The sequence below is a fragment of the Echiichthys vipera genome (genome assembly GCF_963691815.1).
Source record: "Echiichthys vipera genome assembly, chromosome: 5".
Classification (NCBI taxonomy): Eukaryota; Metazoa; Chordata; class Actinopteri; order Perciformes; family Trachinidae; genus Echiichthys; species Echiichthys vipera.
Genome location: NC_139830.1, coordinates 24778427 through 24798562, shown reverse-complemented (window position 1 = coordinate 24798562; position 20136 = coordinate 24778427). Strand labels below are relative to the sequence as shown.

General features: G+C 38.5%; 1 protein-coding gene across 2 annotated transcripts in view; it reads right to left on the bottom strand.

Annotated features, from left to right (window-relative positions):
• tenm4 (teneurin transmembrane protein 4) overlaps positions 1 to 20136 on the bottom strand; it is a gene marked incomplete at its 5' end in the record, with an annotated part of 123777 nt that overhangs the window by 71297 nt on the left and 32344 nt on the right. For both annotated transcript variants that reach the window (XM_083914595.1, XM_083914596.1), the window contains 4 exons: positions 222 to 386; positions 9068 to 9303; positions 10226 to 10324; positions 12440 to 12689. In XM_083914595.1, the coding sequence (XP_083770721.1) occupies positions 222 to 386; positions 9068 to 9303; positions 10226 to 10324; positions 12440 to 12689 (750 nt within the window). The remainder of the gene's footprint in view (positions 1 to 221; positions 387 to 9067; positions 9304 to 10225; positions 10325 to 12439; positions 12690 to 20136) is intronic.

The window sequence follows — 20136 nt, the reverse complement described above, 5'->3', positions numbered from 1 at the left end:
TCTGTAAACTTGAAGATTTGAAAAACTTTTTTCCTCTTGTACAATGTTGTTCTTTTCTGATGTCAGTGCGACAGTGAACTAAAGGAAATTGAGGGTCATGCAAATCATCCTGGATAAAACATCTGATGCAGTAAGGTTGGCTTACTTAAGTATTAGTTAAAAAACACACAAAAACAAATGATGTGTATTTAATGAAAACATTAAAATAAAAATGCACTTACTCTCATCTTTTCCCTTGCGGTCAGGTATTTCCAAGCCTGTGTTGCCTAATGGTGGCAAGCTCAGGTCAGTAGGAAAAGGTAGGCCACTTGTATTGTCCTCTGACAGCTGATACATCTGTCTCTGCATGGGTTGCAGGTGCCAGTTTAATCCAAAAAGGTGCATGGCTGGAATATTAAACATAAGACAACCTCAGAGTTGATAGAGTTGATGTAAAAACAGCTTCTAATGCATTCCATTCTAAATAAGATACAATGTAACCCCAAAAATAGGAACTATTTTTAAAATAGGAACTATTTTTGGAGGGGGGAGGTGATATCCAAAGGTGACGGTTGTGGGATAGAGACGTAAAGTCCAAAGAACAAAGAACAATACGTGGTTTAATGTTTAATGGCATTTTTTCAAAAGTGCTGAGCAGTGCAATCAGAAGATGAATGCTATCCTGACCTCCCGGGACAACATCTGTCCCACCATACCAATACTGGCATGGACCTTCCCCAGTGCCCCGTCATTTTTCCAACCCCATTACCTTTCCATTCCCTTGCAAAACTAGGGGACAAAAGGAAAAACACATCAGCAGGGAGACTCAGGGTGTTTCAATGTGAACACACTGGATGAGGCAAGCTGATATTTTACAAGGTCGACAAAAGAAATGTCCTTTGGAACAATGGCAGTAGACTGCAGGACAGAGGAGGAGGGGCTGACCATGACAGATCACCAATAAGAAAATGGACAAGACGAGCTTAGCAAGGCAAAAGCCACCTTGGAAGTAAACAGTCAGCAGAAAAGGCCCAGAAACTCAATATAGCTATTTTATTGGTTTGTTGGTTCTCTTAAGCTCCTCAAGTAAATAACCATGCAATCCAATTATAAAGAGTGAAATTATCTGACAGTTTCGGACCGAAGCCGGGAGTAAGACCTCTCCAGTCCTCTCAATGTTGTTTTCTTCAAATGTGTTTTCATTTTTTTTCTTTTATAAGAGCATAACATAAATCATGTCGTCTGTACGCCTGTCAGTGCCTGCTCAGACAACACATAAAAAGGCTGTTGGATACATAGAAAAAAAAGGATCTTCATCTCATCATTATACCACTGAAGCATAAATTATGATGAACTTATAATAACTGAGGGTTTATACATAAATTGAGAGTTTGATCATACGGTTATTTAAGTTAATTTTCTTTGGTTCATATCATAGTTTTTTTCTTTCTGATGATGATTTGCATTTGGTTTATTTAGGTTAAGTGTGCTAATAAGTGAACAAAAATAAGCCAAATAGTCTATTTGACCTAATTTTGTTCACTTATTCACATGTAGTGTTTTTGTTTAACAGAATCTTTGATTTGGTTTAGTCATTCCATAAGGTTAGAGAACCTGGTGAGAACATATTTCTTTACATTACACTTTGTAATGAAATTAAATGTTGGTCTTTGGTAAACCCTTGAGGGCTGGGCAAGAAATTAAACAATCATATACATAAACACTTGTAAGCATGCTATCTTATTTCACCTACCTCCGGACCTATTCCACTTCCTGCAGTCTCATTTTTATATTTTCATATTTTTAATTCATTAATAGCTAGACTGGCAATACATAGGAAATGCCAGTTAACTACTAACTATTTTTTTTTTTTTTTACTTTTAACATCTCAAGTATGATATTATTATTGTTTTTATTACTGGGGTATGTTGCACTAGCCCCGTGAGACCATCTTGATCTTGTGAGCTCAATTGTATTTCAGCAGATCAGTCTGGTAACGTGCATCCAAAAAAATTAGGAGCCGTTTGCCAAGCGTCCAATCAGCGTTGGTTTTGAGGCGGGTATAAGTGTGTGACAACGAGAAGCAACTGTTCAGTGTAAACAACATGGCGGCTTCCAAGGATGAGATGAGCGCAGCTATTGAGCAGAGTAGAGAGTATTCCTTCTCTGAAAGAAGAGAAAAAAAATTACAAATATCCTTCACTGACATGTTTTTTTTTTTTAGCTTTGCCTCGACGCTTTGTTGATCTGATTGGTTGATGTGGCCCGTCTTTAACAGATAGTTTATCCAATAAGCAACGAGTATTTTCGCCCCTTCCCAAAAGATCTCCAAACGAGAGTTCCCAGATAGATATGCTGAGCAAATGCGAATCATGCAAATCAATCCATCTGGCCGAGTCAGGTTAATGTTGCACACAACTCTTAAGCAAATTCTTCATGGCAACATTTGAAAATGTGTAGGTGTAATGGGGTGCAGCAAAATCAGGTTAATCTCAGAGCAAGGACCGCACACTTCAGTTGAAAAAAGGACTGGATCACACTGATGGATTTGCAGTCTTTAATAATAGTAGTAACATAATCAACAGTACTGCAGTACTTTGTCTTCATCTGAGTCTAAGAAAGTACTCTATTAAAAGTCATATACCAAACTGAAGACCCTGTGTGGCTACATTAAGCAATGGATATTATATTACTGTAAATCTCTCAACTTCAAAACCACAAGTGATCCCCCATGCATAAGAGGTGGTTTACTAGTTCAGGCTCAGCTATTAAATTCAAATTGACTGAAACCACCATATGAACGTGACAAGTGACAGGTCAAATCAAACAATAGTGTCTAATGAATGGATGTACGTTGCGTCATTCCCAGAGGAAACTCCATCGAACACAGATGTAGTAGAGAGCACCATTCTGCCTGGTCCCTCCATTTAGATCTAGATTCATCTAATTTTTGTATAAAACTGGATGTGAATGACACACTCAAAGAATACCTAATATTTTCATGATGCACACAAGATGAACAGTATTACATTATTAATGAAATATTGAGATGGATTTATGAAGAACTATAGGTAGTAGCAGTGCGGTTATTTGGCAAAACACAACCCCAAGTCCCCATGATGACGAAAGTTCAACTGAAATACCAACATCTGTTCTGTGTCTGTCCAGTGCCTGTGGAAGTGACTGTATCAGCGGAGAACAACCAGTGAAGAGACAGATGGCTTTGTTTGTCATTTTGTAAGCTCGAGAAAGACATTCCTTTTGATTTGTAGCTCTGCATTGACTGGCGAAATGGAAAGAGAGTCAGTGTATGTTGCTGGCAGAACCAACGCAAAGTCGCCAAGCACGGTGTCATTCCAAGTGTCCTAGTAATCACGTCTTTGTGAGCCCCATTCTTCATCCCATCCATCCCTGAGGCCTCTAATAGAAAATGGTTGAAGATGCCTCCCCCTCCCATCCTAAATCCCAAGATTTACTTCAACGCCTTCTTGCTATCTATGATATGCAGAGAATTGGACAATAGCCAGTGAAGAGCCTCCTGATTTTGTTTTGCTTGGTCTTTAAACTTTTCAAAGATCATGCAATGCCACTCTCATGGCTGCTGCAATTGGCTGCAAAATGAAGACACGTTGTAGGAATAACAAGGTACTTCTAATGAGATGGCCACTGGCAGAGACAAGCTGTGTCTGTGTTCCAGCAATGCCACTGACCTGTCAAGAGCTCTGCACTTCGTAGCATCGCCCATTTTGTCCTGAGCTCATGTCGTGCCCTCCTTTCGCTTATCTCTTGGCAGGAAGTTGGGTCACACCATGTGCCAATTAGGGAACAGAGGTACTGTAGTAGAAGACTTCTCAGCCAATCTGAGGATTTCAGCACTATTGCTGTGGGTCATCTGCCAGCATTCCTGTGCTTCTATCCTCAGATCTGAAGAGCACATTCCAACTAGTGCACACTTCAAGGGAAGCTACTGTATGATGAGTCCTTATTTTCATCGTACTGATAAAAATCATTAAATACTGTGAGCATAAAAAAGGCAATCTTCGGTATCTTGAGTTATTAAAAAAAAAAGCCAGCGTAGAATACAGCCTTGTTTACACATTGGACTGTTTAATGTGTTAACCATATGGCTAATTAATCTATTTTAAATAGCTGTTAAATATGTCAGCCATCAGCAGCTCATTTGTCACCAAACTGCATTTACACCTTACTTACACTGGCAGTCCACGGTGTAAATTACTGCCTTCTCACTATTTTATACATAATTCTAATTTGCACACAATTTCACATTTCCTGGTAAAAGTTGAGGCAAATAACTTACAGCCAAATGTCTATATAGCACCACATCATTCTAACACTGACATGCTGTATATATTTCAAAACAAAAGTGAACACAACACAGACTGACTGTGATGACTGGGAGTGAGATAATGCATTCCCTTTTATTAATTATATATTTTGTTTACACTGTATATACCGTACTTGCAGAAAATCAAGAGGTTTCTACAGTAGCTCTAAGACAAAGCAGTCCTAATAACCATTCTCTTAAAATAAAGCACTAAAAACAATAATGAAACATCTTGTATATCTGACTGGAGGGTATGCTTTTGTTTAGTTAAAGCTTTAGCTGATCATTTCATTTTCAGTATATTCTCAAACAAGATTTTCACACTTATGATGCATCAATTTCTTGTGATATCCCTGCAGTGAGGAATGGCTGATTAAAAAATAAAATAAAATTTGAAGGCATATAGGTGAGTATGCAATAGCATAACCTTTTTCAATGTGTTAGATTTGCCTGTACATCTTGAGAATGAGTTGAGTGTAGCACAAGACCAAGGCTGCAGAGCATTTTACATGAATTCTCCATTGTGTTTCATCCCTATCACCATGCCTGTAATAACTGTAGAAATTATCAATATGTGGAGCAAAGTCCAACAACTCTCTGTCTATTGCAGCCAATCCAGATCCATATTTTCTCTGCTCTGACCAGATAAAAAGTACAGAAATCCCTTTCATCTGCCACAAAAGGTTAAGGTCAGGCCTGGCTTTGACATCAGTGAATCAAAATTGCATGTCAACACTCAAATACTTTCTTGAGCATGGTGCAATAATTACCAATGTGATGTCCATGAATAAATGCAAACAGACAATCAAAACACATTCATGCTTGATATGCTTGCAACAATATACAGTGCAGTTACATGCAGCTATATGAGGTTAACACACTTGCTAATTGTCACTAGTTAGTAGCAATGGAGTCGGACTATTTATTGTTTCAGCTGATGTTTGCCAGTAACACAAACATTAATATTGTAGACAAAGATAGATAACTTTTTACAAATTATGTTTGGTCTTATATAGATATAGTTAATATTTAAGATTGATATAATATTCATAATAAAACTAGTTGAGTGTTTTCTTTGAGATCACAAATCAGCTCACTGAGTCCTTTTTTGCATTTAGAGTCACATCCGTATTGATGAATCAGGATATTGTAAATATAAATAAAACACTGGGATAATGAAAAGCCTGATCAAACTAATATTCTAAAGTAATGAAAGACAAACAGGTAAAATCTGGGTTGCAGAGAAGCTTTTCTGGGTTGGACGATTATTTGGTGAAAAATATTATCTCCTTATTTTGTCCTTGGCTAGATACCCAGGGTGTATACAAGTGAACACAAGAGGATACTGATGACCTTAAAATGAGGAGCATATACCAAATGTGCTATTGAGTGAGCAACCACAGAGAAATAGTGCCATGTTAAACCCTCAACCTTTTCCCACTTCAAAATGTGCCGATTTACAAGGCAGTGACAAAATAAAACCATGCTGCAAGTCAAAACATCTGTCATGAGGCATAATTGGGTTCATTAGACATCTCACCCAGTGTTCCCAATTAAAGGCCTCAATAATGAATTGCAATTGAAATTAAATGTATTTTCTCATCAGCCTTTAATTAAATATGGCCCTCGTTCTTGATTGGAAATTCTGATCTTAGGGTGAGGTTTGGTCTCCAACATGTTAACTTGTGGTGCATCTGGAGATGGTCTGAGTTTTGCAGGCTGTAATTACACAGACTGATTAAGCACGGTCAGGCTGATGGGGCTCTCTGGCTTTTGGCCAAGTCAAAGCAGTAAACTGTAGACATAAATACTGTATCTCTACTTCGACAGCCAAACCACACTTCTGGTACCAAAAACAAGCTTAACCAGAACTTTCTCACACCCACCAGCGTTGATTTAAAATTGCTGGATACCTAGATAATCACCATGTGCAGCAATCAGATGATTATTTTTTCAATCTAGCACTGTTTTTGAATTCCAAATTAGACTGTTTAAATGAGTCTGGTGACCAAAAATGAATAATCAGATTTTAGTTCATTTAGCCTCAAGGAGAAGCAGAAACGATTGCTTTTGTGATTGTTACAGCGTAATGCATATCTATAACAAATGTCCTCAATGAAGAATTAATTTATCTCACTGATGAAGGCCATGCAGAAGGATCTGGCTGTTCTTTCATTGACTCCATGCATATGAACTACAATTTTCTCACCATCATTTATTAAAATAATAATAATAATGAAAAAAAAAAAAAAATATATATATATATACATTTTTGTGTGAGAATGAATTCCACAGTTTAACCATTTATACATTAAACAAGTATTCAAAGCCAATCAGATGTACATTTATGGAAACCATAGATTTACCAGCAGTATGTATCAACTCCTGATTGTCCCCCCTCCCTCTTCCCCTGCGACCCAGGCCAGCTTGCACTCACATTACTTGAAATGAGCCGAGGCTCGGCTCAACTGCTTCTTGCTTATACGTCTTTTTGTTGTCCAATGGTTTTTGAAGATTTTCATCATACCAAATCTGCAATAAACACTTCACCTCCAGACCACTGCAAACCGTCGCGGGGAATAGTTGTATAAAAGTCATCTCAGGACTGCTGTCAATGCACGTGCTGGTACACGTGTGCATGCTTGTGCTCATACATGTACATCCGCGCTTTACTAGCGCCCACCTCTCTCAACCGGGCTGCGGCTGGCAAGTGTGCCGTCACTGGGCACGGTACAGTTGTATAATGGTAAAACGAACAAGACTTTAGCCGTGAACCATGCTTGGGCACAGTACGGACGCAAAGTGTGAGTGCGCCCTAAATCGGGAATGGTCGCTTAATCATTATGGTCCTACACTCTGGAATTCTTTACCACAGGAAGTAAGGCCAGGTACAGTAGTGTCTGCCACAATGCTACGCACGTTTCCCGCTACGCACGTTCCCGCTAAGCACGTTCCCGCTGCGCACGCTCCCGCCACGCTCTTCTTCGTGGGTTTTTTGAATCCTCTTGGCAACAGCTCGCTAAGCTCCACACTGTTTGTTTGTTTCTGTCTGGTTAAATCCGTCTTTAAATCACCACATCAACGTCTCTTTCTACTCTGAAAAAAGAAAGGTTGACACAGAAAACCGTCAGTTCACCAGAGAATGGACAGAGAAGTTTTTTCTCTCTCTGTCTGTGTGAAGCCTGTGTTTACTCTGCAGCCATATCTGAGTGTGAAGAGGAGAAGTTGATAACAATCATGCTACTCTGCATTTATGTTACGTTCATTTTTTTCAGTCCAGTTTTTGATGAATACACTAATGTTTCATATGTGCTTGTCAGCCTGGTAGAGTAAAAAGTAGAATATTTCCACTGATTTATAGTGGAGTAGAAGAATAAAGTAGCATGTAAATAAAATACTTAAGTAAAAGAGAAGAGCCACAAACTTTACTTTAGTCCAATAATTAAGTGAAACCCTCTGGTTCACAGGTTTGTTCATTCATTGTTCGTTCAAGGATTGTTTTTTGACAAGCTTGTTCCACTTTGAGATTATGACTATTATTTATATTGATAAAATAAAGACAATATATGCACTATATTGGATTATTTACAATATCCATTAATATGATGCTCATATTTTTACAGCCCCTCATTTTGGATCATTTTCATCAACCGGCCCCTATTCCAAATTAATTGAATAACCCTGATGTAGCCTATTTCAGTCAGTTCAGTGATTGCTGTTTGTGTGTATTTTAGTGAAAGAAAACCTATTTTCTTCATTTTTTCTAAGATTTGATAATGCATAAATGTTTATATTCTTACCTAGAAGGCAAACAATTGTTTACCTTTTTGCCAAATAAATATATAAACGCGTTAATGTAGCAATGTCTCTCCTACTGTTTCAAAATCTCACTCCACTTTCATTTAAGACTGTTACAGTAATCCCTAAGCAAGCTGCCTAATAATTTCAGTTTTTTGCATGTTTGCATGACGTGTCCTTAAAAATATCTGATTAAAAAATTATCTAATTATTAGGCTACAGATCTGATACATGGTATTTTTAGAATCTAAAAGAACCAAAAAACCGTGACCCCAAAACAGTGATATGAACCGAACAGTGGATTTTGTGAACCGTTCCACCCCTAATATATATATATATATATATATATATATATATATATATATATATATATATATATATATATATATACAGTAAATTAAACAGCTAAATAAGAGACTGTATCATCACATATGATTATCATTCCCTTCGAGAACTACAGCAGTCAAAAAGAGCAGAACTGATCTAATAGCATAACTCACATATCACAGCTGATAGTCCTTATGCAGCTGGGACCTGGGTATGCTGGTCAGGGAGTCTTAAATCAAATAAGACGAATATGCTAAATGTGAAAGTCCTCTCTTGTGTGATAGCTGATGTCTTTTTTAATTCATTCCCTATCTGACCTATTCACAAGAGCAAGAAACTGGATTGCCATTCCATCTCTGCAGATTCAGTCAACCCAATCTATGAATGATAATGTTATTTCGAATGAGGTGTGTGGGCGAGGAGTCAATCTATGAGTCCCTATATAACTATTCTCATATATGGTGCAGGGGGAAGATTCAACACTATTAAAACAGATGATAGAGGGAACACAATATAGGATGGACTCATCCTGTGTCTGCAGTTAAGTGAGGGGTGGGGCTGTGGGCGAATAGGCAGAGGTGCTCACCCTGGTGTGTAGAAGCAGCAGAGGTGACTCACCAATGAAGTAGGCCAACAGGAACAGCAGTGTCACTGAGATGAGGATGGCACTGAGAGCAGCACATTTCCAGTTGCAGTGTTTATAGGGTTTCTTTAAGCTGAAGGCAGGTCGAGAGAAAGTGTTTCGAGGCAGAGGGCGTGGGGGAGGAGAGTACACCGTGCTGGAGGTCAAAGGGTATCCTGGTGATGTTGTGCAATACATTGGTGATGTTCCACCTGGTTTGAACAGGAAGTGCCTGGAGAAAAAAAACCAAATTATTTTGTCAGTCATAACAGAAAATGCTCATTTCTCAGGGAGGTGTATCATCATAATACTGTAGGTTACTGTTTATCCAAGTGCAGTCCCTTCCACTGGAAAATAATTGTGTTTCCAAGTAAATTCAATACTGTTACCATAGTCACACTTCTGCTAGATCAGTGAGATTTCTAAAGCATACTGGCTTTTGCTCAGTTGAAACTGTGAATCAATATTAAATCTAATTTAAAGGACTAGTGAACGCAGCTGGCTCTTGTTTATGTATTCATGCCAGGGTGGTGAAGAATAAATCTCAATAACAATGTGTCAAGGCTGTCCATAGGAAATATACATTCTCTAAGGTTGCAGCATGAGTTCATTTGAACTTGAGGAGGATGGCTGGCTATCTCAGAAAACATTTGTACTGTAGAGCTGCATGTCCAAGAGCCGTATGATCAGCCCATCAGAGAGTCAGTGGCAGTGGTACTGTTGTCAGGGCCATTTTATTGACAAGTTTACAAGGAGCTCCTGAGTGACAGTGACATGAGCATGATTGAATGTCACATTACATTGCATGATGTTGAAAGTCAGAGACCATATTTTATTTATACATATCAGGACAAATCTCTGACACACCCTATTCTCACAATAGGCGATAACATGGGCAACTGTGTTTCATAAAGTGGTCATGCTCAACATTAATCAAAAGCAATACAACCCAACAATGTGACTTAATGCAAATTGTTAGTTGTATTAAACAGGGAAGGGACAAATACAGCAAGGATTCTAGCACTGCAGGAGATGTACACTGATGACTGACAGCATTTCAAACGGAGGACTGTTTATGGAAAAATAGCGCAGGCATCACAAGTATGTTCATGGCAAAGCAGTAGTGTGAGGCAGATAGCAAACATGCAACATACCCGTCGTTGTACGAGGCATCGTGGCGTGCTGATGCCAGAATGTCCATCTCAATGAGGTTGTCCTGTAAAGTCTCTAGGAATGTCTGCTTTGCTATGTTTCTACATACAGGTGGAAAGATGGATATGAAGCTAGTGTGAGATGCGCGTGCAAGAAACACAGAAATGCCAATACAGTATGTGATCACCAGGCAACATCAACAACAACTGACAAATGGAGATCAAGACAGACAGCGTGGGACAAAAGAAACCAAGGCCCTTATGGAACTACTTCTACAAATGTGAGAGACAAATGACATCTAGCTCTCTCGTTGCCCTCGTTTAGGCACTGCCATACCTGGTTTTGTACGAGCCCTGCCCTTCTCTGCAAGCGTCTTGCTCTCCTCTGATAAACATTAGAGTATTCTGGCTCCTTTAAGGTTGTGATTGGAAGAAAACAATGCATCACTTACAAATGAGAACCTTATGGTTTCTAACACTTATTTCAGACAAAACACTTTTTAATATCTTAGCTTCATTTTAATTTACAAATAAACTTGTCACTAAGTTTCAGAGTGGATGATATCCTTAAGTACAGTTGTTTTGCATTTGATGGTTGCAGCAATCTAAAAACACATTTTCACTTAATTCTAAAGTTTCTAGAGGCTCATGCCTCATTTCTCCCATAATGCACTCCCTCCTATGTCTGTTCCATAAGGAAATACTGCAGCAATGCAATGGAGAAATAAAGTGTCCACATGCAACGGGCAGGCTGAACACATTCAGTGGTACAAGAGAAAAGCCTTCTTTCTGATCCCTTCCCCTTTGAGGCCAGTAGTGCAGTCTCTTCATGGTCTCTCAAGCTTGTTTTATGGGAAAGAATGCAACTTTCAGTAAAGAGTGAGATGTTTGGCAGACATTCTTAAGAAAATGCTGGATAGGGCCATCCAACTGCTGGCATCTCTCCAGTGGCAGAGCAGGATAAGACCTACCAGTACAGAATATGTCAGGGCCATTCAATTTCACAAAAGTAAAGTTGATATTAAATATTTATTTGCCTTTGAGAATTTTTCTAATGGTTTCAATTACATTATTGAAACTTTAGTAGTTGATCTTTGTTTCTTTCCAAGGCGTTAGGGCATAAGAACTACATATGTCATTTTAGCAGCGCTCTTGCCTGTTGGAGATTTACTCTCCTCACCATCTGTTTTCTGCTCCACAGGGAATACCTGTGCAGGATTAACTTTTGAGTTGGATGACATGTAATCATTCATTATACCACTAACTGTCCTTCTACCAGCTAAAATTGATCCTCATTTTCCTGTTGACTGAACCATCTCACAAAAACTGAAGGAAGAGACAGTCATTCTATTCATGCCTGGTGTTTGGCCATGCCAAGTTATCTGTCAGCTATTGTCCTGTCAACAACAGTTTCATTTATGGCGACCTGTTTACAATATACACTAAAGACAACAGTGTGGTCTAAGTTTTTCATTGGATTGCTCCGAATAGATCCTAAGAATCAAATTGTCCAAATAAAGAGAAAAAAAACTAAAATAACTTCCTTAAAAACCATAGCTACATATTGGCTTTTTATTTACATTTACTCAGCGGTAGACCTGATCACACAGAGAAAGTTACGTTTTGTTTGGGGAGTTAGTAGAGTAATGTGATCATTAAGAGGGTTGAGATTATATGCCTTGCTTTATTTCATACCGTCTTGCAATAAGACCAGCCAAAGAAATACAACAGATATTCTCTTTGTTACAATAACACTTGATAGATCTACTTCACACAAGGGCCTCCTATTGTGTGATGTGCTGGAGGACTGAGCACTGATTAATATGAAATAAATAAAACACTGGGCTGAAGTGGAGGAGCTATGAAGCCTGCTCACGGGAGCCTGAATGTAATTTTGCAAGAACTGTTTCATATCCAACGTGATCATAATTACATTGCTGTTTAAGATCAATAGCTTCCAATGTTAGGATTGCCAACATTAGATGAAGCAGCACAAGAGCAGCACTTTTCTCTTGTTTGCCACAAAATCATGTTCATCACAAAAGTAGGCCTTTGCCCCTAGCAGGATATTTTCCATTTTATTGCTTTGTTCCTTGTTAGCACTGTGGTAATTTAATATGGAGCGGAGAGCATGAAAACCTGTGTTTGATGGCACCAGCTCAAGCTCAGGCTTGCCAACATCTCTATACATTATCAGGGAGACAAGTTACACAGTACCTTGTTTCCAGGGGGATGTTGCTGTTGAGTAGCCAGTTGTCCTGTGTGCTGCCGGAGTCTTGACCACTGGCCGGACCCTCAGGAGGAGCAGAGCTGTCTGTGGGAGCGGGACTCGGGTTACTCCGCGGTGTATAGTTGCCCCTGTTCAAGGAGTTAATGGAGGCCGCATGGTGCTGATGATTGGGTGAGTGGGAGTGAGAGAGTGGTAGAGGAGGTGTTCGAAGCCGAGAATGGTTTTGAAAGGCTCCGTCTGAAAGCAAAAGAAGCAAAAAATAAAAAAAACATCAGTGAGGTTTTAAAAGAACAGAGCTTCAGAGCTACAGCATATCCATTGAGGATGCATATTCCAAAAGGTCTGTGAACATGTGTGTGATAACTGGGTAGGAATGGCCTATTTTAAAATCCCTGAACTGCAACAGTCTGACTGATGGATTTTAGCCACAGTTTTATCAGTAGTACATAAATTAACAACTAAAGATTAATTTCACTGAAGAGCTCGAAAGTCCTTCTTAAAGAAGTCCCTCCACTGCTCATTATACTGTATCTCTTAAATTTGTATCTCTATCAGAGAGTGCTGTCTGCCTCCCAGAGAGACCGGCAACAGTTTACTCAGACCAGACAGTGGCTCCTGTGAAAACAAACGAGCTTGCCTCTTCTTGAAACTGACCAATTGTTTAGTTGTTGTTGTTGTTTTTTAGCCAGGGAAGAATGTTTATGCACGTATAGTCTATTTTTTTTTATATAAACAACAGCCTATTTAACTCTGTCTTTTCAAAATCTTTTACCATTGCCTAGGGCTGCACAATATGATGAAAATATCTAATTGTGATTATTTCAAATGATAGTGCAATTATCTCCTTTTCATTGAAAAACACATTTAAATGATTATAGTATGATTTGTGCGAGGAGCTGAACCACACTTTTGTCTTTAGAATATGATTTGTAGGCCAGGACATCTCTGTGGCACTATAATACTTAATATGTTGTCAAATATCGCTCCCCTGTGATATTGGATAAAAAGTGATCAATTGTGCAGCCCTACCACTGCTACGGCTCAACTCTACAAAGTGTTAATTAATCATTTTGATTCAAGTAATCTGCCATTATCTTACGCATGTCATTATCAGATTTGCACTGGTCAACCTTATTAGAAGTGATTTCGGTGGTCACGTAATGTTCCACAGCTTTTAGCAAAACTCACTCTTTGTTTTCTTATTTTTTAAGGTGTTTTAGAAGCTCTGATGTGATTTGTCATCAGATGATTTGAAACTATTAGATATGAAGTCTATAGGAACAGATTGTACTCAGTGTTCCTATATGCACTATTTGATAATCTGTACTTCACAAGATAGAAGACCAATGTCTTTGTGCACTCTGTATCCATTTGTTTCCACATCTGTTGAGCCATTCATCAATCAATGAACTCCTGGCTTTACACAGAGTGAAAGAGTTGCTTTGCTATATAGCAGCAAGCCTCCTTTATTTCACAGATATCCACACTAAATTGCCAATTTACAGCAGAGGAGTGTGAAATATAGACACACAGAAGGCTTATTTTGTATAATCAACTCATTTATTAAAGCGATACCTAGCCACAGTAGTCGAGAAGCTCAGTGTCATTTCAGATTCTTAAGGGGTCAGGAACATGAAGCAGCTGTATCATCAACATGTGTCAATCAAGGCAGATTGATAAGAGATTGTTGAGGTGCAAAACGGGCTGTGCTGAGAACAAAGTAGCATTAAGCTTCAGTGCTTGAGGCATTTCAGGAAAGTGGAAAGAGAGCCAATTGTGTTCTCTGAGGTAATGGTACAGCAAGGGGAAAAAAGACAAAAATGAAGTGTGTTGCAATTAATCTTTAAGCACATGCTAATCTCTCTTCTTGCAAGGTTTCAACATGCATGAGCTTTTCTACTCACATTTAGATCATTTGAGCTCATTTCTATTTAAATTCTGCATTTCATTAGCCATCAGCAGGGATAGAAAACTAATTTTCACCTTCACTCTGTTTTGAACCTGTTTTTTAGGAAGAACCACTGACAAGACTGTTGCTTTATCATGCATCCGTCGCACTGATAAATGAGCGCACTGAGTACACTCTTGCACAATGCCGCAATGGTAATTAGCTGAACCACTGTGAGAGACACACACCACAGTCCTGATGAACAATAGACTGGTGTGCGGTAAAGCCACACAGTTGTTGATGACCTCCCTCCTGCTCAGTAATGTACCTGATCCCTAAAGCCATTAATAAGGTTATGCTAATTCAATACAGGGACAGCAGAAGCATACGCAGAGAAATATATCACAAGGACAAATGCATCACTGCTCTGGAATGCATTTACTGCTCCATAAACAAATACTTCACATCACTAGGACGATCAAGCATACGTTAGGCAACATGTGATTCATTTATCTAACACTTTTTTTAATGGTAACCTATCGAGTGGTTGGTAAAATTTGAGCATTCACTAGTTATTTGGCTGTTGGACAAAATGTTATTTTTTTTGTACCCTGCTTGCAATATATTTTGAGACCCCTGCTACAGCCTCAAAATTGATCACATAAGTGAGCCTTGTTTTACCATAAGCTTCACAAAAAATATTACTTACTGCAAGTCTGCTGTGTGGACTTAGGGCTATCAATATACTGGTGTTGCTTGAAATTTGTCCACTCACTTCCTGCAAATTATTACAAATTGTGTATTTGGGAAATGCATGTGTTAATGTTGTTAAAATATAATTTGGCCATTTATCAAATAACTTCTATTAGTTCTAAATCAAACTAGATTATTAAACTTACTAGATGTATCTGCAAGATGTATTACTTGTAACCTAATCCATGTCGTAGACTCCTCTGTGGTTATTTTACCATCAAAGTAAAGTGCTATGCTAAAAATAACAGTCAGAAATACAGTATAAGTTTGCACTCCAATCCATGTTTTCCAAGTTACCTGGATTTAGCCAAAATGTAATACTGTATCTGCTGGAAGTTTGTATAAATTTTCTTAGGAGCTATATTATTATTTGGATTAAAGAACCAGGGTACTGCTGTTTTATAATTTGTCAGTATTGAAGATAATTCTTACATGTAGTGCCCTTCAGAAGCTTTACCGTCTACACAGCAATGTTGTTACAGTAAACTTGCCTACTTACAACATTTAAGCATCAGCATTTGAATGCATTGTAGAACATGTTCTGCAGAAAGGGAACTAGATAAGCGCTGCATCATAATTTATTCAGTCAAGGCCAACTTTTAGACTCTACTGTATGTTTGTCCAACCAATAACCCTTCAACAGTCAGCCAGCAGTCACTGTTATTTTTATGCAGATGAACAGAAATACGAGAAACACAAGATAGTTTATGAGACAAATCCCAGAGCAACGTGACCTCCACAGATGTGGTGATTCAGCAGCAATTATTCACTACTATCCAATGGACAGAAGAAATAAATGGTTTTCTATTGACCTGCTTTGCACAACGGAATTGGCAAGAAAAGGAGATTCATTTGTTATCAAGAGAGACAGAGAAGGGGGACTTCTCTACAATAGCCAGACTTTCACAGGGCATTGAAAATAGAAGGCTAAAGATATCCATTCAGTCTGGGAATTTGGGTTTTTCATTTTTCTTTCTAACAGATGTATGCACTGGTTTAGGCATCCTGATGTTATTCTAGACAAGTAATTAAGGCAAATCCACTTCATTAGCCAGGACCTCAACCCCCACCATGAGAGATAACAGCGATGTCTGCCTAATGGTAAGATAGATAGATAGATAGATAGATAGGCAGATATATATATATATATAGATAGATAGATAGATAGATAGAAAGACAGATAGATAGATAGATAGATAGATAGATAGATGATAGATGGATAGATAAATAATAGATGGATAGATAGATAGATAGATAGATAGATAGATAGATAGATAGATAGATAGATGATAGATCGATCGAACGATGGATGGATGGATGGATGGATCAATGGATGGATCAATGGATGGATCAATGGATGGATGGATGGATAGATAATTACTTTATTCTTCCCTGAAGGGAAATTATTTTGTTGCAGCAATCTGGTACGACTGAATATGATACAATACAATAAAAATGAAAATATCTGGGTAAGGTGTTATAATTGCTGAGAAACCGGAAACGGAACCGTCGTATCGATTCCATTTTTATCAGTTACTCTTTATTGCCAATGTATCCTGTTGCTATAACTGCAATGCAGTTATCTCAATTAACATATACTGTTTTATACTAAGTATAATGTTTAAGTGTTAAAACTTTTATATGAGAGTACATTTCCTTGCGTCTGAGTTACACAACAACAAACTACTTTTCTTACTTGAGTTAGAAAAAAATCCTGTTTCTGTGAATACATTTTTGCAAAATGGCACATTGACACTGACTTGTCAGTAATGATGCACTCTACAACTGTGAAGTACTCCTGCAAATGTCACCATCTACATCAGCTGTCCTGCCTGACTAAAATCAGCAACAGTAGTCATGGTAACAATTCAATGAACTGCACTATAGCAATAAATCTATATGTAAAAGACCAGCCTTTATTTTACTGCATGCATAATACATTGGATACTCAGCTGCACCAGATGGTTGCTATTGTAAGTATGAAGCACTTAAGTTGTAGGAAGCGATCAATGTAAGCTACAATATGTCAAATAATGTCAAATTAAACCTACAACTTCATAAAAATGTAAATTTTGATATGTAGCAATATTCAAAATCTTCAAAATACCTACATTATTTGTTATCCACACATGAAAAACAGGTCAGTTTTGCAACATTTGGTTCCATATGCAGGAAAACTCAGTTTCAACTTTGCCACTCTGTGCAGTGTCCAGTGAGAATGCCTATAACTAAACAAGGACAGTGTATGAAATCCACAGCACCGCTGGTCACACCTGATGAAATAAAACATGATATGACATGCCTCTGACACCGGGTCAATGCACTGAGGTGTGAGCCATTCGATACAGAATTAATTAAAAGCTATACAGTGCCCAGATAAATCATTAAATCTTGCTTACTGCTACAGACCCTATGGCTAATCATAGGAGAAAAATTTCCAGTTGAGTAGCATTTGTCTATAAAAATACAAACAGAATTTGTCATGAAGGCAGTGAAGCTGCACTCTCTCCTGGCTCCCTAAAGCTGGTTCTCTCTACTGGCACTGCTGTTTCCTACACCATTAGAAAAGTCTGAAGGGAAGAGCCATGCGGGAATACTAGCTGTCTTTTCTGGACTCATTTGAGAGATAACAGGTACAACAAACAACACATGGTGGGTATAATGCTCAGCTCTTGACTGGTTCTCTCGATGGGAATAAGGGGGGAAAAAAGACCTTCTGGAATCTGAATATAAGATCACCTTCATTACAAACTGGAGGAGAAAACACCTGCATGTACAGAACATGCTGCCACCAGCATTCGACCGAGGACATCGAATGAGGATTAAACTAGAAGAAAAAGTTCCATACGATACTTTCTATCCACACGGAATAAAATGCAAAATTTAACTTAAACATACATTTATAAAACTAAATAATTCAAAGATTTTAAAGTGAGGTTTAACGCTGTTTGCTACCTTATCCATTAGGGCTAGTCCTGGCATATGCTTCTCTCTCCCTTTCTGAGATCAAATGGATTTTCTGTCATTCTTTGAGTTGCCTTAGCAAGAACAAGACAAGTGGTTATGTATGCTCTGTTCTCTATGTCACTCTGCTGCATATCCATCAAGAGGTTGAAGATTTTGTTAGAGGGCACAGATGGTCTGCAATTATCATGGAATGAAAGTAATGCATCTCAATTTATGTCAATGAAAAGAAGATATGTAGGTATGCAAAATGCATTATCCATGGTCTCTGTACCGACGAACAGCAAGTTGAATGGAATGGGACAAATAGTCTGTTGGCTCCAGTTCATTGATAACTCAACATCAAGAGTAAGTGATTCCTTTTGATAGGTCAAATCAAAACTGGAATCTCACATATTCTAAAAAAAGAGGGGCATGGCATGTGGGTTGCCATGTGCTACTCATTAAATTATAATTCAACCTCAGATAGTTCCTCACGGTGTCTGTGGATGAATTACTTTCTGGAGTGACCTCTTTTAACCACATTTCCCCCGTCCTTGCAGACACAGGGGGATGATTAAGCAGCTTAAATGAAGACTTATTTGAATTCACACACAACTGCGTCCCGAAGCCTTCTACCCAGCTCAGCATTCCTGCTTGGTCAGCTGTGAGGTGGGGATGTGCTGGCCCTTTCACCAGGGATCCCTGCTGCACTGAAAGCCAACACTGGCCGACCCCATGCTGTTTTGCATTAAGAAATGCTAATACGGGGAGGTTGCAGTGTCTCAGATCTTGCAGCTCAGCATGGCAGCGGGTTCCTACTGGCAGTCTCCCCAGGAAGAAGCCCCTCAGAGAAAGCCCTGGGCCACAGCGAGACACATGCTTCACAAAAGGACTGGAAGGCTTCAGTGAGCAGCCGCGTCAGCCTTACAAAAACTCTGGTTCAGTGTTCTTCCAAATGAAAACAGAATCGCAAAAAAAACCTGCAGCCTTGGAGGGTACTAATGTGAATAACGATATGCTGCTGAGAGCATTTACTTGTTCAAAATCCAGCATAACATTTTAAGTCCTGTATGTGGGCTCAAAAATGACCTTGAGCAAATGTAATCTCAAGTGATAAAAAAGCCACCTGTTTTCCAGTGCAACAGATACACTGTGAACCAATTATTTTAGGCAGACATCGTTTTCTGTGGTTGTTTACTGACAGTGAAAAAAAAAGTAAATAGTTCCTGCACCGTGTCAACTCTGAATTTGAATATTTCTTCAATAACTGACCTGCATGTCAAAGAGATATGATTTGATATGCCAGCATGGTGGCTTTAAATTAGCTTTTTTGCTCATGTAATTCCCACTGAAAACCTGAGATGCATATTTAATTCCAGATTACACTGCATTTGGCAACATGAAGTCTATTTCCCAATTCCAACCTCTGCATGAAACAGACCACATTAGAATTCCTTTTCCATAAATTTGATTAGACAATTCAGGAAATGCGTCATCTTTGAATTAATCACATTGGCTATGCAGTTGTGTTTAGCCCTGTTCTGTATGCCAAATCTACACCACAATCTGGCTCACTCTGGTTTCTCTGGTTTTCTCACCTTGAGAAAATGAGGTTTATATTGCTGAAGGGAACAGTCTCACGTCACATTAAACCAATTTTAATGAAGTAATTTCCCTGAAATAGTGAAACCAGCCTGGGTAAAGGAATTAAGTATATACATATATATATATATATATTTATAACTTAATTCCACTATATATATGATTTGCCACAAAAATTGCTGGGCTGAAAATGTATTACAAAGAGAGTAAGGTTGTTATGATACCAGAACTTTAAATGTCCTGTGTGTAACTTTTCACACATATTAATGGTTCTTTATGCCAACGGGTAAATAGGTTGCAACGTGACTTAAAAAATGAGACCTTCCCTGACTTTCACTGTTGCCTCTAACAGCCTGTGGACTGACTTCTATGTGTTTTCTATGGTATTTTCAGGGAAAATCCAAAGAATGTGATGTTTTTCATGCTCCCGAGTCCCTCGCCTCTCTTCAGCTCGCCTACAGCCAGCTGTGATAGCTAACGTTAGCTTAGAAATGG